Source organism: Falco punctatus (assembly GCF_963210335.1).
Source record: "Falco punctatus genome assembly, chromosome: 1".
Taxonomy (NCBI): Eukaryota; Metazoa; Chordata; class Aves; order Falconiformes; family Falconidae; genus Falco; species Falco punctatus.
In genome coordinates, this window is record NC_137580.1 from 90,115,777 (window position 1) to 90,130,933 (window position 15,157).

Sequence of the window (15,157 nt, forward strand, 5' to 3'; positions counted from 1 at the left end):
CTTAAATTTATGTATAAGAGTTTTCAAGGGAAAAAAAATTGCCCCATAATAGCTAAGACATGCTGTTGAATTATGGGTGTTGGTTTCTGTTGTTTAATTACGTGCAGACTGCACTATCCTGCTGGAAAGGCAACTGCAGAACTTCCTATACTCCAGTTCAGCTCTCTTTCATCTGGCAAACATCTTTAGAATTAAAAAGTAAATTATTTTCCATTATTTATACTGCTCAAAAAAAAACCCCAACCCAAAACAAAACCCACATCTTTTCTCCCCATTTGGGGACTTGTATCACTAACAGAAGCACAGATCTGAAAGCTTTTTAATTTCTCTGCTTTACTGCTGGCATAAGAACTCCTCCGTACAGCACTATGCAAAGATCCCCGAGCATCTGCTTTTGGAGAGGCAGCAAAACCACACTTTTCAAAAAACTACCTATTACCTCTTCCTACACCGTCTGCTTTCCAAGGAGTCCGAAGTACTTCATAGAAACTATAATGAAGTAAGTCTTGGGGTAACACTGTCCTGTAATCAGTGTTCCCCTTTCACAGAGGGATGAAGAGAAGCCAAGGCAGTAACTAGCCAGCAGTCCCCAATGCCAGGTCATGCACAAATCTCATGTTGAAGTTGTGACCTACAGTCTTTAACCCTTAGTTCACAATTTCTTTTCAAGAGACAAGTCCCAAGAGGAAAAAAAAAGTAATTCTGTTAGTATTTTCCTGTAGTGACTATACTACTTTGGTTTTTGAGGCAGACTCCCAAGGATCAAGGAAGGAGACACTATAGCACAGCTGAAGTCACAGATGTGTAATGGTGATGGTACTAAAAGAGCTGAATAGAACATGAGCAAGAGAGAAGGTTGCAGCTCCAAAGAACTTGAGATGAAAACATAACACAGATGGAAAACATGAAAGTGATTAGTCTTAAATACCAGAAAGGAGAAGGGGAGAGAATGAATCCATATTAGAGTAATTTCACTGGTCAGTTTTTAAATTGTGAGATAAATTGTGCTTGTAATTTAAAAGAGAAAAAGTATTTCTTTATTCCTGCTGGGAGGACCTAGTTCACACTAGCTGTAAATGTGTTAGGACAAAAAAATCAAAGTGTTTAACTGCTGTGAGACACTCTCATCATATCGTAATGCCTTTTGAAGCAGTAATTCAATGATTGATCAGAGAAGATCTAATTAACTAACTGCATTATATGAAAAAAACAACCACGGAGAAAGTTGTGATACTCTGGGTATTACATTCATCAAAATCTTTGCTCTGCTGCATGGGTGTGGGCGTTCTATGGAAAAGCCAAACCTTCATTCAATATATGAGCTAAAAATAAACCTTAAGATTAAAAGTTTCCTTTGTCTTTCTGTCTTGCCTTTCCCATGTTATTGCTTTGCATACTTCTAGACATTTTAGGAAATGCATAGACCATATTTGTTGCTAACATATTCAGCATTAATTTAACTGCTTAAATCTAATATTCACCCACACATGATCTATATGGGGGTGAAATTCAGATATGAACATTACCTTAATAAAGTATCTTCTATTCTTGTTTCCCATTTTGAAATTGCGTTTTACAGCATTCCATGCCTGCTGAGGCTACGCAAACTCAGTCTCATCAGAAATGACATTTATGAACATTTAGTGCACCCTCGGTCTGAGATCACAGTCAACTTCTCCCATGGGGTGTGTGAAAGCAGTGTGACCCGCAATGTGACAAACAAGAGATGTGACAAACATGAAGCCAGTTATTATTTATTGAGATTGATGAATACTTTGGCATGCTGTTGTAAAAGGATATAGAGATTGTGTGCATATTTTGCTCACTTGACGGCCTTTCATCTCAGATGGAGAGACTGATAAAACCCTACAGCAGTTCAGGCTCTCCAGCAGAGCTCAGTTTGGCTGATTGCCCTTTCATACCTGTCATGCTTTGGACTGTGATTCTCCTCTTTCTTGGAGATCAGGTTGTTTTATAAAGCTTCCAGACCTTTGCCTGACAAAATCTTTTGAACCACATGAAATCAGCCTTGATGGGCAGGAAGAGTCACCAAAAGTCTTCTTACATGCATTATTTCAGTGCTGTGGGCTAGCTTGCATTATCTCCCCACATATTTGGGTATCTGGTTTCTTTCAGAAACACCTTCCTGTTAAAAGAACATCTTAGTTTAAATGGATATAATTTTTGCCGGGTTTAATCATCCTTTTTTAGATTAGTGTCAGATGCAGCCTTATGTGAAGCATTTAATTAATTTTCCCTATTTTGAGTCAAAGACATTGCATAGATAGATGAATATCGCTTCTCAAAATTTATGTTTCATTGAAGAAATTTCAGCAAAGGCCAAAAGGGAGGGAAGAAACTACCTTCCAAAGAATTATTAAATATTCTCCTGAAAGAGGCTATACGGCTTGCCTGTGCCACATAGTCTGGCCCAGAGCTAGTAGTCCTTGCTGCTCCCTGGGTCAGTTTTATGCTATTCAGTGTCAGTGACACGTAAGATACATGCTGTGTCAGTTTTACTCAGATTTTTAACTCCCAAAGAGTAACCTATATACAAATATCTGAAATATTTATGGGTTTGCCCTTCAAATGTTTTTGTTTGTTTAGTGTTTCAGAAGTTACTCTGTGGGAAAAAGATGGTGCTTCCACATAAAATGATACATCTGCAGAGTTCATGAAATATTGACTTACTCTTTGCAGCACACCAACATCCGTCTCCTGTGCAGAAGCCTCCCTGGGAACTTGCTGTGGGCATGAACGGTAAGAGGAGGCTACTGTGAATTTTATTGCATCTATACATAGGTCACCCTTGGTTGCTTTCCTTTTTCTCCTGATGACTTACTAGCTCAATAAGGTGTAGCACAACTAACCTGAAGTGCTATAGTCATCGGAAATTGGAAAATCATTCAGCAGCACAGTTGGTAGTTAGCCTAAGAGCCTACCCCCAGCTGATGGGGGTAAAGGCTTGCGGGTAAAGGAGGTTATTTATGGAATCATTTGCTCAACTGCTATAGAATTAGGTCTTACCGTTGGAAAGAGAATCTGTAATAAAGGAATCTACACCTTTGGAAAAGTGCCTCACTCTGAGCTTCAAATAATGCTCTGTTTAAAAAGCTGGAGTTTTATTTGTATTTATAGAAAATTAAACCAGAGGCTCCCCTGTGCTAGCATATGCTCTGGAAATTATCTTTCAGCCTTTGGTGTCTAGTATTTTAGCATGCTTCTGTTTAACTTTGTGTGGCTTTTTGATGCCATTTATTGCATCTATTAGTGTTTAGTCTGTTAAACTCTTCCTGTATCTCAGTTCTTTGGAAAATAAGAGTAATTTGAAATAGTTGGAGAATGCTAGCTAGGCAAGTTATCATGTTTAGAAAACAGAAACATAATGTTCCTCTTTATTTACAATAATTGTAAATGGAAAATGCATCTATTGTTTGTGTTTCTCTGAAATTACATATCACTCTTTCAGACACCTGAAGACCCATTATCACCTCCATAATTTTTGTGTTGCTTTGTCTATGAGAGAAAATGTCCTTTATTTGCCTATCTCAGAAATAGTGTCTCATCAATTAGGAACCGATTTAGAATTCTTTTAATTCAGCAGATCATTAGAATATATATGGTACTTCCAGGGAAAATCAAACCATGTGGAAACAGTAAAGACTGGCAGTTACGTCTGATCAACAGTAATAGTCCAGCATCTAGAGGAAAAAAAGATGATGCATATTTATTCTGAAGCCTATCAACATTTAAAAACCTGGGTTTTATGTTTTTAGCCCATTACAAACATACCAATAGTTGGGATTTTGGAGGGGGGGGGGGTGGTGGCAGGGGGGTGGTGGCGGGAGGGTGAAAAGACAGACAGCTGCAAGGATTTGAAGCAGATTCTGATTCTTTATTTTCTTTGACCTGATTTAACAAGCTTCCTCTGTTGAAATATCATAGTCTATGTTGGGAATTATGTCAGGAAGTACAATATGTGCGGTGTGGGTGAGTGAGCTTGCATAAACTGTCAATGAAGATCAATTATAGGAATTATTGAATTGCACATTAGATAAGAAGCAGATGACTTCTTTTTGCATGGAAGTGCAGTGTTAACTATTTTTGTCTAAATTAAAATATAACCATATAGGCAGTGAAAATCTGTCACTAAGCGTCACAAGCTGCCCAGGCTTATTGATTATTTTTTTCTTTATGATTGAACTCCTGCAATCTCATGGTTTTGGCATGAAACGCTATGCAGATGAAGTGAGAGAGCATCGATCTACTAACAATGTACAATTTATATGCAGCTTGGGCAGAAATGGCCCCTTACAAAAGACTTGGTGAGGATGAAAAGAAAAATGTTATTTAGCAGTTGCCATTTTCTGATGTGTTAGTAGTCCTGATTCATGCTGTTGGAGTTGTATGTCTTCCTGCTCATACCACAACTGGGCAGTTGACAGGGTGATGAGGTAGTCTTGTTCCTGCACCTTCATAATTTACAAATACCTTGTATTAGCCTGTTTATTGGATCTTTTTGAATGTCAAGATGGCATTTTTGCCCCAAGAGGTTACATATGAGGGAAGAGTGGTTCTAGAATAACCATCTATTAGCAGACACCACACAGCTGTTGAACACTACTGCCAGCATTGCCTGTCTGTGCCTCTGTCTCAGTTTGGTGCTGAAGAATCCCAGTTTGGCAAACCAGAAAACCAGTAGGATTTAAAGAGCCCTTTTCAAGAGAGAAATAGCTGTTCTTATTCACAGGAACTAGATGATATATCATCTTTTGATGCTGGGGTACTCAATGGCATCAGAATGAAACCCAGGAGAATACAGAGAGGACAGAGGTGCAACAAACTGTGCATTCTGTGTGCGAATACTCTTTTATTCCAGCATCCTGTATTCAAAAATGTAAAAACTTTATTTCCTAATATCTGTTCATGGTGGATTGAGTTGATGCAGAACACAGCCACCTCCAATTTTTTTTACTGCTGTCTTCTGGCAGATTTTAAGTGGTAGGTGGTGTTCTGCTTTAGAAAAGTTGTTAGCAAATAACAATCACTTAGCATAGATTTTGTTTATTTGTTTGTTTTTGACATTTTGAAGTTGGCTATTAGGCTTTTTCTGATAAGTGTTTGATGTGAAAAGCTGACTACTTTCTGCATCATGTTTAAAAGGTTTAAGAATTGTAATATGTATGCCCCAACAAGTCTGCATTTCTCTTTCTGTTTCCAAGAAAGTAATTGCTACTAGCTGTTTTCATCCATGGGTACAATTCATAAATGCTGCACGTGATCCATTTCAAAATTTTAGAGAATCAATGCACAAGACTCCTTGCTCTGAGGAAAACTGGATAGGTGAGTGATGGGAAGAGCAGAAAGTCGAAAATATTCTACCTTAGTACTTACGTAATTCATTCAATTATAGAGGCACTTGATCAGTAGCATAAACCAAATTTTATTAAAAAGCAATTTTTAAAACTTGAAGTCCATCTGCAGTACTTTAAAAACACAGGAAAGAAGAAAAGTAGCTTTAACCCTTTTTTTTGCAGGAAAAGTTTATTCCATAAAACCTCTTCTGTGTGGAGTTTCCTTTCCTCTTTCAAGTCTTGTACTCTAGTACAAAGCCTTTGGCTAAAAATGGTTAAATGCAGTTCCTTGGCAGACCATGAACACTGCATCATTGCAACAGCCTCCCACTGTGCTTTTTTTTTTAGTTTCTTTAGGGAAAATGTACTGGGTTTGTAGCCTTTTCCATTCAGGTAGCAAAGGAAATTTAAAAGTGTAAGAAAACAATGTGAGCCAAGCCAATCACCATCAGGAATGATGAACAGCGCTCCAAAAAGAGCGATTTGACCATGCAGGGACCTCCGGAGCAGCCAAAAATTGTCATTCAGTTCCTACATGAACATTAAGTTACTTCACTGTTTGTCAGTGTTATCTCTTAATCACTTACTCATCACAATTCGTAACATGGAAAAGCTGTTTAAAAATCAGAATCCCACAATAGTCACTGTAAAATATTTCTTGCCCTCCAAGCAAACAGTATAGAACTAATTCTAGAAGAATTAAATAAAGTAACATGTAGGCTGTCATTGCTGAACTCTTCAAGACAGGAATGAACACACCCACTCAGAGCAAGAACATCTTAAATCTGTAAAGTCCCAAAATCGTGATTCCAAATTAAAAAATAGACAGGCAATCATATCTAAATTTCTTTTAGTCTTACCTGGAAGAGTCCTACATTAAAGCTGTCATTGCCTCATCTGATGCTTTTATTTATACTCTGAACAAAGTGCTACTATTGTTCGTTTCTACCCTATTCGCTCTTGCTACCATGCCGATAAGGCCGCAGTGCACAGATTTTTGTTTACTGAATTTTTTTGAATAAATATTCAAAAGAAAAAAGATGGAATTTCTTTTAAATTGAGTTATATGAAGAAGCCTTTTTAAAAAAGAGCTTACAGAATTTTAACAGACATATTTTGTTTAATCTATTGTAATACTTAATTTTGATGATTCAGCCTGACAGTATTTGTTTCACTAAATTGTAGGTGAGAGCAAATGGTTTTCTTTTGCTTTCAGATAACAAATCTTGGAACTCTGTCTTGTGTTGTAGCTACATATGTCAGCCAACACTGGGCTGCAGGGAAGCACCTTACATTTCCCAGTGACTTCTACATCAGAGATGACTGCAGCCATTGCCTCAGTGTGTGGATTTGATCTGAGCAGGCTGTTCCCAACTGAACTGTAGTTTGTAACTGGCATTGAACTGACCTATTTAAAAAAAACCCACCTACTATCAAACATCCCTGTTTCAAAAAGGGAGATGTTTTCCACTCCATTGGAAAACTGATTTAGTGATGCTTCCCTCCCCAGATGGCTGCCTGCCATTTTGTTGTATAGTGCAGTTTCAACATCATTCTAACCTTATTTATTCCAGAAAACTCCAAACAATAACGAGACCTGTTCTCCCCAAAATCAAAATGGTATAGTGACATACAAGTATCTTTCAATGCCATCTAGCTACTTCCTAAATTAATTCACATTCTTACACTTTTTGGAAGTCAGCCAAAGAGATTTATGGGTATGCATTGCTCTGCTACTCATCAATATTGGATAGGGAGATGTCTGTCTGGCACGTCTCTGTTTCTGGCTGATCTCAGGGACAGAGATCAACTAAAAGCCTCCTACTTATATTAAGACAGAATTAATCTTTTGGGGCACTTTCCCTTGATGATGGTCAGATTTCCAGTTTCCAAATATAGTGCATGGACTAGACTGAGTCAGAAATTCTTTCACCACAATTCAGGATACACAGTGTTCTGCAGCCCACAGGAGGGTGAGGAATGCTAGGTCTCTAAATGGAATTCTAACACATGGCAATGAAGCACTGATGACCATCCCACACGCAAGCAAATTGTTGTAGTAAAGTAAAGGGTGTCTTTCCTGTGGATTTGTTGATTTAAGGCAAGGAAAAAAGTCCTCCTGTGAACATCTAGAGTTCATTCATCCTAGGACTAATATAAGATCAAATTCTAATAATGTTTTAATTGTGCTCTCAAAAGAGTTTTGTATCTTCACTATAAAGGTATCTCACTTCATAGCTTCTTTTTCAAATCCAGGTAAAATAGAACTTGATATGGCTGTCTTTTACATGATTACTGTATCTAAATTCCAGAGTGAGTGTTCTATATGCAGTTTCCAGATGATAAACTTTACTTGTCCCATTCTAGGTTTTATCTTTTAGAACAGAGTTCAACATTGCCTTCCTTTCCACATCAATGAAAACATGCTAGTTCTTTAGCTGCATTTAAAACAAAACAGTATGTTTATTATAGTTGCTCAGATACTTTGCCAGTTTGCTTTAATTAAGCCCTTGTCACTTGTTGCTCTGCAACATGTAATTCCCATTAAGTCATGACAAATTTAGTTTTCAGCTGCTCCAGGTGATGTTAATATGAACACATCAATATTCATGTGTCTTGGCAGATCATGAGGTTTAATAAATTGCTTTCTGTAAAACAATTCTTGTGGAATCAGGGGTGTTCCTGTGATAGCATGAAGCCTGAAGCTGAGATATATAAAAGATCATTTGCTTTTCACTGTATCTAAAAGTTAATAATTTCTTTCTCTAGAAAGTAATGAGGTATTTGTTTTAGGATAAAAAAAAAATAATGTGGAAGACAATTAGGATTAAAAAAAAGCTTCACTTCCATGTGGTTAAATGCTCAGCTCGCACATAAAAAAGATTGTTAGTGACCCAATTCAGTTACCATTTCATTTTGGTCACACCAGAAATTTAGCATGATTATGTTTTGGCTTACAAGGATATTCAATATATGGCTGTATGTTAGAAGAGTTTGGTAAGAAAACATGGGTAGTCACTCAAAAGTGTATGCTGGGATGAGGTATCCTTAGAACTGGGATTAGGTGTGAAGAGCATCACATGTGCATTCTTATAAATAAATAAATAATGGCTATGTATCTGATAGGAAGGCTACCATGTATATTTGAAATAGTTCTATTTTAATGTATTTTACTTCTATAAATATACAGATTTATTTTTTTTAAAAAGTATAATAAAGCCCCCCCAGTGAACATTAGCACTTGCATAATATTATCATTAGCATATTGCTAATACAAACAAAAAAGTTCTTTAATATTTCAGTCAAAAGAACCTTGAAGAGTATTGTCAGATGTAGCTATGTACCTAACTTCTAGTGGAAGTCTATGGAAGAAACACCTAACAGTTAGGTCTTTTAATGTTCCATTTCCTTTCTGCTTATCCTAGGAGAATGCAGAGTGGTCGTCTTCCAAAAATTCTAAGGAGGAAATTGAAAATACTGCAGAAGGAAAGACAATATATTTGTTTTCCTGGTGATTATTTCTCTTTGCCTTCATATCTTTCTCTGAAAAGGAATCTACTTACCTCTTCCGTAACTGTTATTCCTGAAGATGTATTGTACAAATATTTCTGTCCCCTGTAGTGTGTGTGACTATTACATCCAAGCTGCATATTTTGTGGTCGTTTAGGAAAAGAAAGTAGTAAAAAATGTGCCTACGATCTAAGGGTTGTTTAGGTTCCATTAAGCAATGGTGAGAGCAAGGGTTTATGATGGTTTTTGAGTCAGCCAAGTCTAACCCTTTATTTTGATACAGAAAGGGGTAACCTGGCTATGATCAGGGTTAGGGCTAGGAAAAAAAAAAAAGGAAGAGCTTGGTTTATTACAAGGTCTTTTAAAGACTGGTAAGCTAAGAGAAAGGGATAGAGGTGAGAATGGATAATTAATTCTGTGTTTTCATATGCATATAGATCAGCTATGGTAAAGGCCAGCCATAACACTTGACAAATGAATCACTGAAGAACATGATTTCTGAGGTCCACGTACTCTGGCAGTTGGTTGCAAACTGCTACCAGTCTCCATGAACAGATAAGCATTAAAGTTTGGAAAAACCAGACTTGAAGAAATTTCCCAGGTAGGACAAAAAAGTTTTTTGGTCATGCTTAGCTCTTAGAATTGTGATAGTACAAGCCTTTTTTATTACATTCTAGCCATATGTAAATCTCAGGAAGTTAGCATGCTGGGAGCAGTCACGACGGTCTTGCTGCTCTAAAGATAAAGATATTTAAGAGAGATGCTGCTGTAAATACAGAAGTTCACAGCCAGATGGTGTTAGGGGGGATTTGGCATCTCTCTGCCCATTAAAATATGGCAGTTTGGATGAGAATCTGAGTGCCAGGTTCTTGGCAAAAAGTTGGCATACCTGCATGCCCAGTCTTTTACATTTACTTAGTGTCTTAGACCCCGAGCAAGCCTGAAGGGTGTTACAGTGACAAGCAATCTTTGGAACACAGTCACCTTGGCACAGTATACAACAGCAGGAAGGTGGAGAATTTTGGCCAAGGAAATAAAGGGAAACCCCTACTCTTATAATAAAAATGCCAAACAGATGGTAACCAATTCAGTGCATGGTGAGATGTCAAAACATGTTGAGCACCATATTGGGACCTGTTTAGGGAAAATCATAGAGCTATTTATTCTGTTACACTTTTGAATGACCTATTAATTTAATAGTGGAGAATAAGCCCTTGTTTTATACAACTGCAGGTCTGCTGATGATCCTTCAAGTGAGGTTATCCACAGGAGTAGCTGTCAAGATTAAGAAGTGATCTCTAATTTGACCGTTATAAAGACAAAGAACTAGCGTACTACCATTGCTCTTGATAAAAGTATCAGAAGTATGAAGAAATCATCACTTTTACTTGGAAGACTTCAGATCACCAATTTAAAGAAAAACAAAGTATGTGTTCTTCTGAAAAGGTATTTATTTTTATTTGAGACATCCGAAACGGGTACTGAGGTTTTATCACTGAAACTGCACAGCTTTTCTCTCTTTCCCCTAGTTCCTTCAACCGCCACTTCAGCTTCTTTTCTTAATGTTTGCTAACTGTTCTGGTGCAGCTGTATTTTTATGCTACTATTTCATTTTTCTGCTAGACATTCTTGCTTATGTGAGTCTTTTACACATCGACAAAGAAGAAAAACCAGCAAGTGATATTCTACCACTTGGCTTCTTTCAGCAAAATATGTTTAAGGACTTTCTTAAAGGGAACTCATTAACTTGAGCCCACACCTAAATTACAAGGAAAACTGTGTGTTCCAAACAATGATTTTAACAACCAGCTTCCTTGCTTGCAAGCAGTCAACCGTATGAAAAAAAGAAATCTTTATTTGGAAGAATTAAGTTATAAACATGAAAATCATAGCAGCTAAACTCATACAATTGTTGAACTTGCTGGGCATTTGAGAGGTCAGTTATTCAACTGAGGCAGATTTGTTACCCAAGCAGTTCACCTGGCTGGTGAAATTTGGGATACTGTGTAGGAGACCCGGAGCTAGTGTTCATGTTGGAGAAGGGAAAGTGTAGCCTAATGTGGGTGAGATTAAACCCTTAATGACCGACCCATCTCCTCACCTGGTTTGTGGATCAGCTGTTTTACACTATCTTGCAGAGAAGGTGGAAAGAGAATCAGCAACACCTTGTTATTCAACACAATATGGAGATGAGCTGTCAGAAAGAGAACCCAGCTTTTCTGCTTCCCCCCTTTTCTAAATCTAATCTACAGAAACTGTAATTTTCCCTAGGTGGCATTAGAAACAGTGTGGATATTTAACAGTAATTGTGACAGAAGAGAGGGGGGGCAACAGCAGTTGTGCAGCAGAAGGTAATCTGGAGAAAGTGAAAGGCAGAGGAGCTTGAAGTTCTCCTCTTAGTTTCAATGGCAGACAGTAAGACTTGTCCAAAATCTAGGACAGAGTACCCTTAGACATAACAAGGTTCCAAGTATCAAGGTAGGATGTACCACTTTACTAAAATGCATTAGCATGAAAATTCACAAGTTTATGAAAAGGAAGGAAGCTCTTTACTGCACCTCTTAAAAGCTGATCTCTCCTGTGCAATGCAGTTGTGGATGAGACATACACAATGACAGTGTCCTGAGTAGAATCCAAAAAGCAAATTGGCAGTGCAGCTGGTGGGCAATAAATCAGATTTTAAAAACTCTTTCAGGTTTAATAACTTGAAATGAACCCAGATATGTAAGTTTGAGATAAGGAATATACTAAAAATATGTCAGTGTTCCAGGAGTGGTCTGGAAGAGGTGGAAGGAAGCGTAGATCTGTAAAATAATTTGTATAAAGTCATAATATAATAAATCCATCAGTGTATTACTTCATCAGCTAGATGCCAACCTACTATTAGCATAATTAAAATAATTGCTGGAGAGCAAAATATCATTTTATACCTCTACACAGCAATATGATTATTTTCAAGGAACCCCCATCACCTAGATTTGTTACCAGCTTAAATCCTGCCAACAAACTGTACTTTGAAACAGCATCCTGGTTTTTGCATAACTGTGATGTTTCCAGATACCATCAATGCTTCACGCTGATGTTCTCCACTGACATCACTGCACTGATCCGCTGTTAAACAAGGTCATGCTGCATTCCACTTAGCATTTTGATGGGTGGCACGTAGGCACTTTGGAGGGGATGCCAGAGCTGGAACATTTTCACTGATGCTTCACTTGAAAGCTAATTACCCCATATATGAATAAAATGGCCACACATATCAATTAAAAAACCCATAAATTGGGACATGAAGGTCAAACCATCATTTTACAGAGGAAAATTTAAAGCTTTGGAGAACATTTTTATTTCCCCTCTGGCTGTCCTACCTGGCGGTTAGCTGCTGCCAGCTATGACGCCTAGTCTACAGTTGAACCAGCTCCAGTCAGAGCTATCAGGAGTGAGTCATTTTGGCCTTTTAAGATTTGGCAAAGGCAGGAAAAAAAAAAAAAAAGAAGAGAAAAAAAAAAAAAAGGCAGAGGTAACATACAGAACAAGCCGCACACGCTTTACGGGAACACACCCGTGAGAGCAGAGCAGCGGCCGCACACAGCAGCGTCTCCCCGCCACGCCCCGGCAGAGCCCCCGCCCTCCCGCCAGGTCTGGGTCAGCGGGCGGGCGGCTGCCAGCCCCAGCGCGGGGGAAGCCCCACGCTGCCCGGCGGCCCGGCCAGACCGCTACCGTGGCGGTTACAACCGTTAACGGCCCGCTCGGCGGAGTGACGCACAGCTGACGTCCCCAGGGGCCTCGGCCGCTCCCCCGCGGCAGCCGCGGCAACTGACGACTGCGCGCCCGCCAGACCGGCCTCGGGATTGGCTGAGCAGGGGGCGCCCGGTGCGCGTCATCGGAAGTGATGCTCACCGCGGCACGCCCTTACTCCGTTCAAACCGGGATGGCGGTAAAGCGGGGCGGCAGGTGGGCAGCGACGCGGGGGGTTGTGGGATGGCTGGAGGTCGGAGCTCGCGCCGGTGGCGTGAGGAGAAGCGCGGGCCGGGGCGGCGGCTGATGGCAGCGCGGGCTCTGCGCCCTCAGGGTTGGTGTTCCCTCTGCAGCCTGTCCTTCTCCCCGCCGCTCCCCACACCGCCTTAACTGCTGTGGCACTCCGGACGCGTTCAGGCTCGGTAGTTTTAATAAATTTTTACCTCTAAGGAAATACAAGTTACTTAAGTTATAACCCACACCCCCCCATCCCCCTTCTCTTAAAGTAAGCCATTCGCGTGCCTCTGCTTGAAAGTCCCTGTTCTTTTTTTCAGGTGATCTTTGACACACGATAATCTCTAAAGATGCTGAAGTTTAAATGCGGTGCCCGAAACCCGGCAGAAGCAGGACCGATGGAGCCCATCACCAGCCGAGTTTCTCGGCTCAATCTGCTCTTTCAGGTAAAGAGCATCTGGCCTGGGATTAGCTGATCTCAGTTTCATCTGCGTCCATACCCAGCATATCAAAATACAGTTTTGCTTGTTAGCGTGGACACTCAAAGCATGCCTGTGTGGTCCTTTGGAGTGTAATAAGTAACTAAGGGTAATTTGCTGATCAAATGGGGTTTTAATAAAAGGAACGATCTTGCTGCAACCGATTTGAGAATGTTCTGTCTGGCGAGAAAAGACTTAACCATGAGGTTGCAAGATATACTTTCTAAAGGCAAATGTTAAACCATAATCTCATGTTACTATGACAACTTTTGTCTTTGTTTAGACCTTAGCGTAAAAATAGATTAGTTTTGCAATATACAGCTTCTTGCTACGGGACTTTGAGCATAGCTGTTTGCTTAAACCGGCCTTGAAGTTGAGGATAAAAGGGCTGTGATACTTGTTGGAATTTGCGAGCCTGGATGGAGCTGTGACTCCCCAGCCACCCAGCGCTGTTTTTGCTTTCCTGCCTTAATAAATACTTAGTGAATTTAATTCGGGCTCTAGTTATTTCAATTCAACTATAACAGGAGGAAGGAGTAAGAGAAAGGGATAATTAGTTGAAGTTCAAAGTGTGTACCGAGTTTGCACAAAGTTCAGCAGATAGTGGCTTGTCATAGATTTATGTGTATCTGTTGATGTTTTAGCCTGAGTGGATTTTCCCACGTAAAGATGCAATGTTGCATTGTGTCCTGTAATCCCCATTTTTTTCCTGGGTGATGTAGCTGAGGGTTTGTCATGAGGTGGATTTATGTAACCAGGTGCTATTTGATCATCTGAAATTCAGCAGCTTTTCCATCTAGAGCTAATATTGATGCTGATTGCTTAAACTACTTGTATCATGAAAAAAACCCACATGGTACAATGTCAAGAAAAAAGCCAATGAGATCAGAGTCGTCAGTGGGATGTACATCGTTCCAAGAAAGCTGTCATTTGAACTTTAACAATCTTTAGAGGATTGTTTTGTCTAAAAGTAAAATACCTCTAGCTATTGCCATTAAGACAGTAAGTTGATATATTTACCTTACACTTCTGTATAATTTGTCTAATTTCTGAAGTAGTGATTTTTAAATGGATAATATATAATCTGCTCTATACATATGTTATTGATTTGAGGCTTTTCATTGTTGTCTGAGACTCCATCTGCTGTTTCTTCTTTTTTTTAACAGGGGAAGCCACTCTTTGTGACTCAACAGCAGATGTCTCCTCTCTCCCGGGAAGGCATCCTTGATTCTTTATTCGTTCTCTTTGAAGAATGCAGAAACCCCACGTTAATGAAAATTAAACATGTTGGCAACTTTGTCAGAAAGTGTAAGTTTGTTCAGACTAATTTTCAGGTGTCATTTTTTCTTCAGAATCTGAATGCTTGAATAATGCTTTATTTGCTTTGATTCATTAATGATTGTAACCCAGGACTTTGAGCATCTGATGTTTTGTGGGCAGACTCAACATTGCAAAGGGGATCTTGGCAATCTTAGTAAAGGCTTTGTTCAGGTTCAAAAATGTCAAGTGCAAGTGTCTTTTGAAGTGCTGTGACTCGAACGTGCATCCTTCTTAGTCTGTACTTTACTTATAGTTAAGGAGGCACTTTCTTTAAAAGTTTCTGAGTAGTACATACAGCAAAGCTCCAAGTGTGCACCACAGAAGGATGTCAGATGTCAAGAGCAGGGTGGTGACTAGAGGTATGAGGAAAAAAAAATTCTAGAAAGGAACTTGGTAATCGTTGGCTTTTTCAGCTTGAAGTAAGCTTTTGGATTCCATGTGTCACCTGAATTTTGTATGCATAACTTGTGAATGTTAATTGTGTGCTTCAGAAACATAATTTCTGATGGAGTAAATAGTTTACTG

At 39.2% G+C, this 15,157-nt stretch overlaps 1 protein-coding gene across 8 annotated transcripts in view; it reads left to right on the top strand.

The window, feature by feature from the left end:
- The first annotated feature begins 3,819 nt into the window (after positions 1–3,819).
- The window catches only part of CIT (citron rho-interacting serine/threonine kinase), an 81,659-nt gene continuing 70,321 nt past the window's right edge, over positions 3,820–15,157 (top strand). For 2 of the 8 annotated variants that reach the window (XM_080407014.1, XM_080407010.1), the window contains exons 1-3: positions 3,820–12,815; positions 13,154–13,279; positions 14,479–14,620. In XM_080407014.1, coding sequence (XP_080263140.1) covers positions 13,184–13,279; positions 14,479–14,620 — 238 coding nt within the window. In that variant the 5' untranslated portion in view covers positions 3,820–12,815; positions 13,154–13,183. Of the gene's footprint in view, positions 12,816–12,855; positions 13,022–13,153; positions 13,280–14,478; positions 14,621–15,157 lie in introns of those variants that run through there. The other 6 variants (XM_080407011.1, XM_080407013.1, XM_080407012.1 and 3 more) reach the window with 5 other exon arrangements.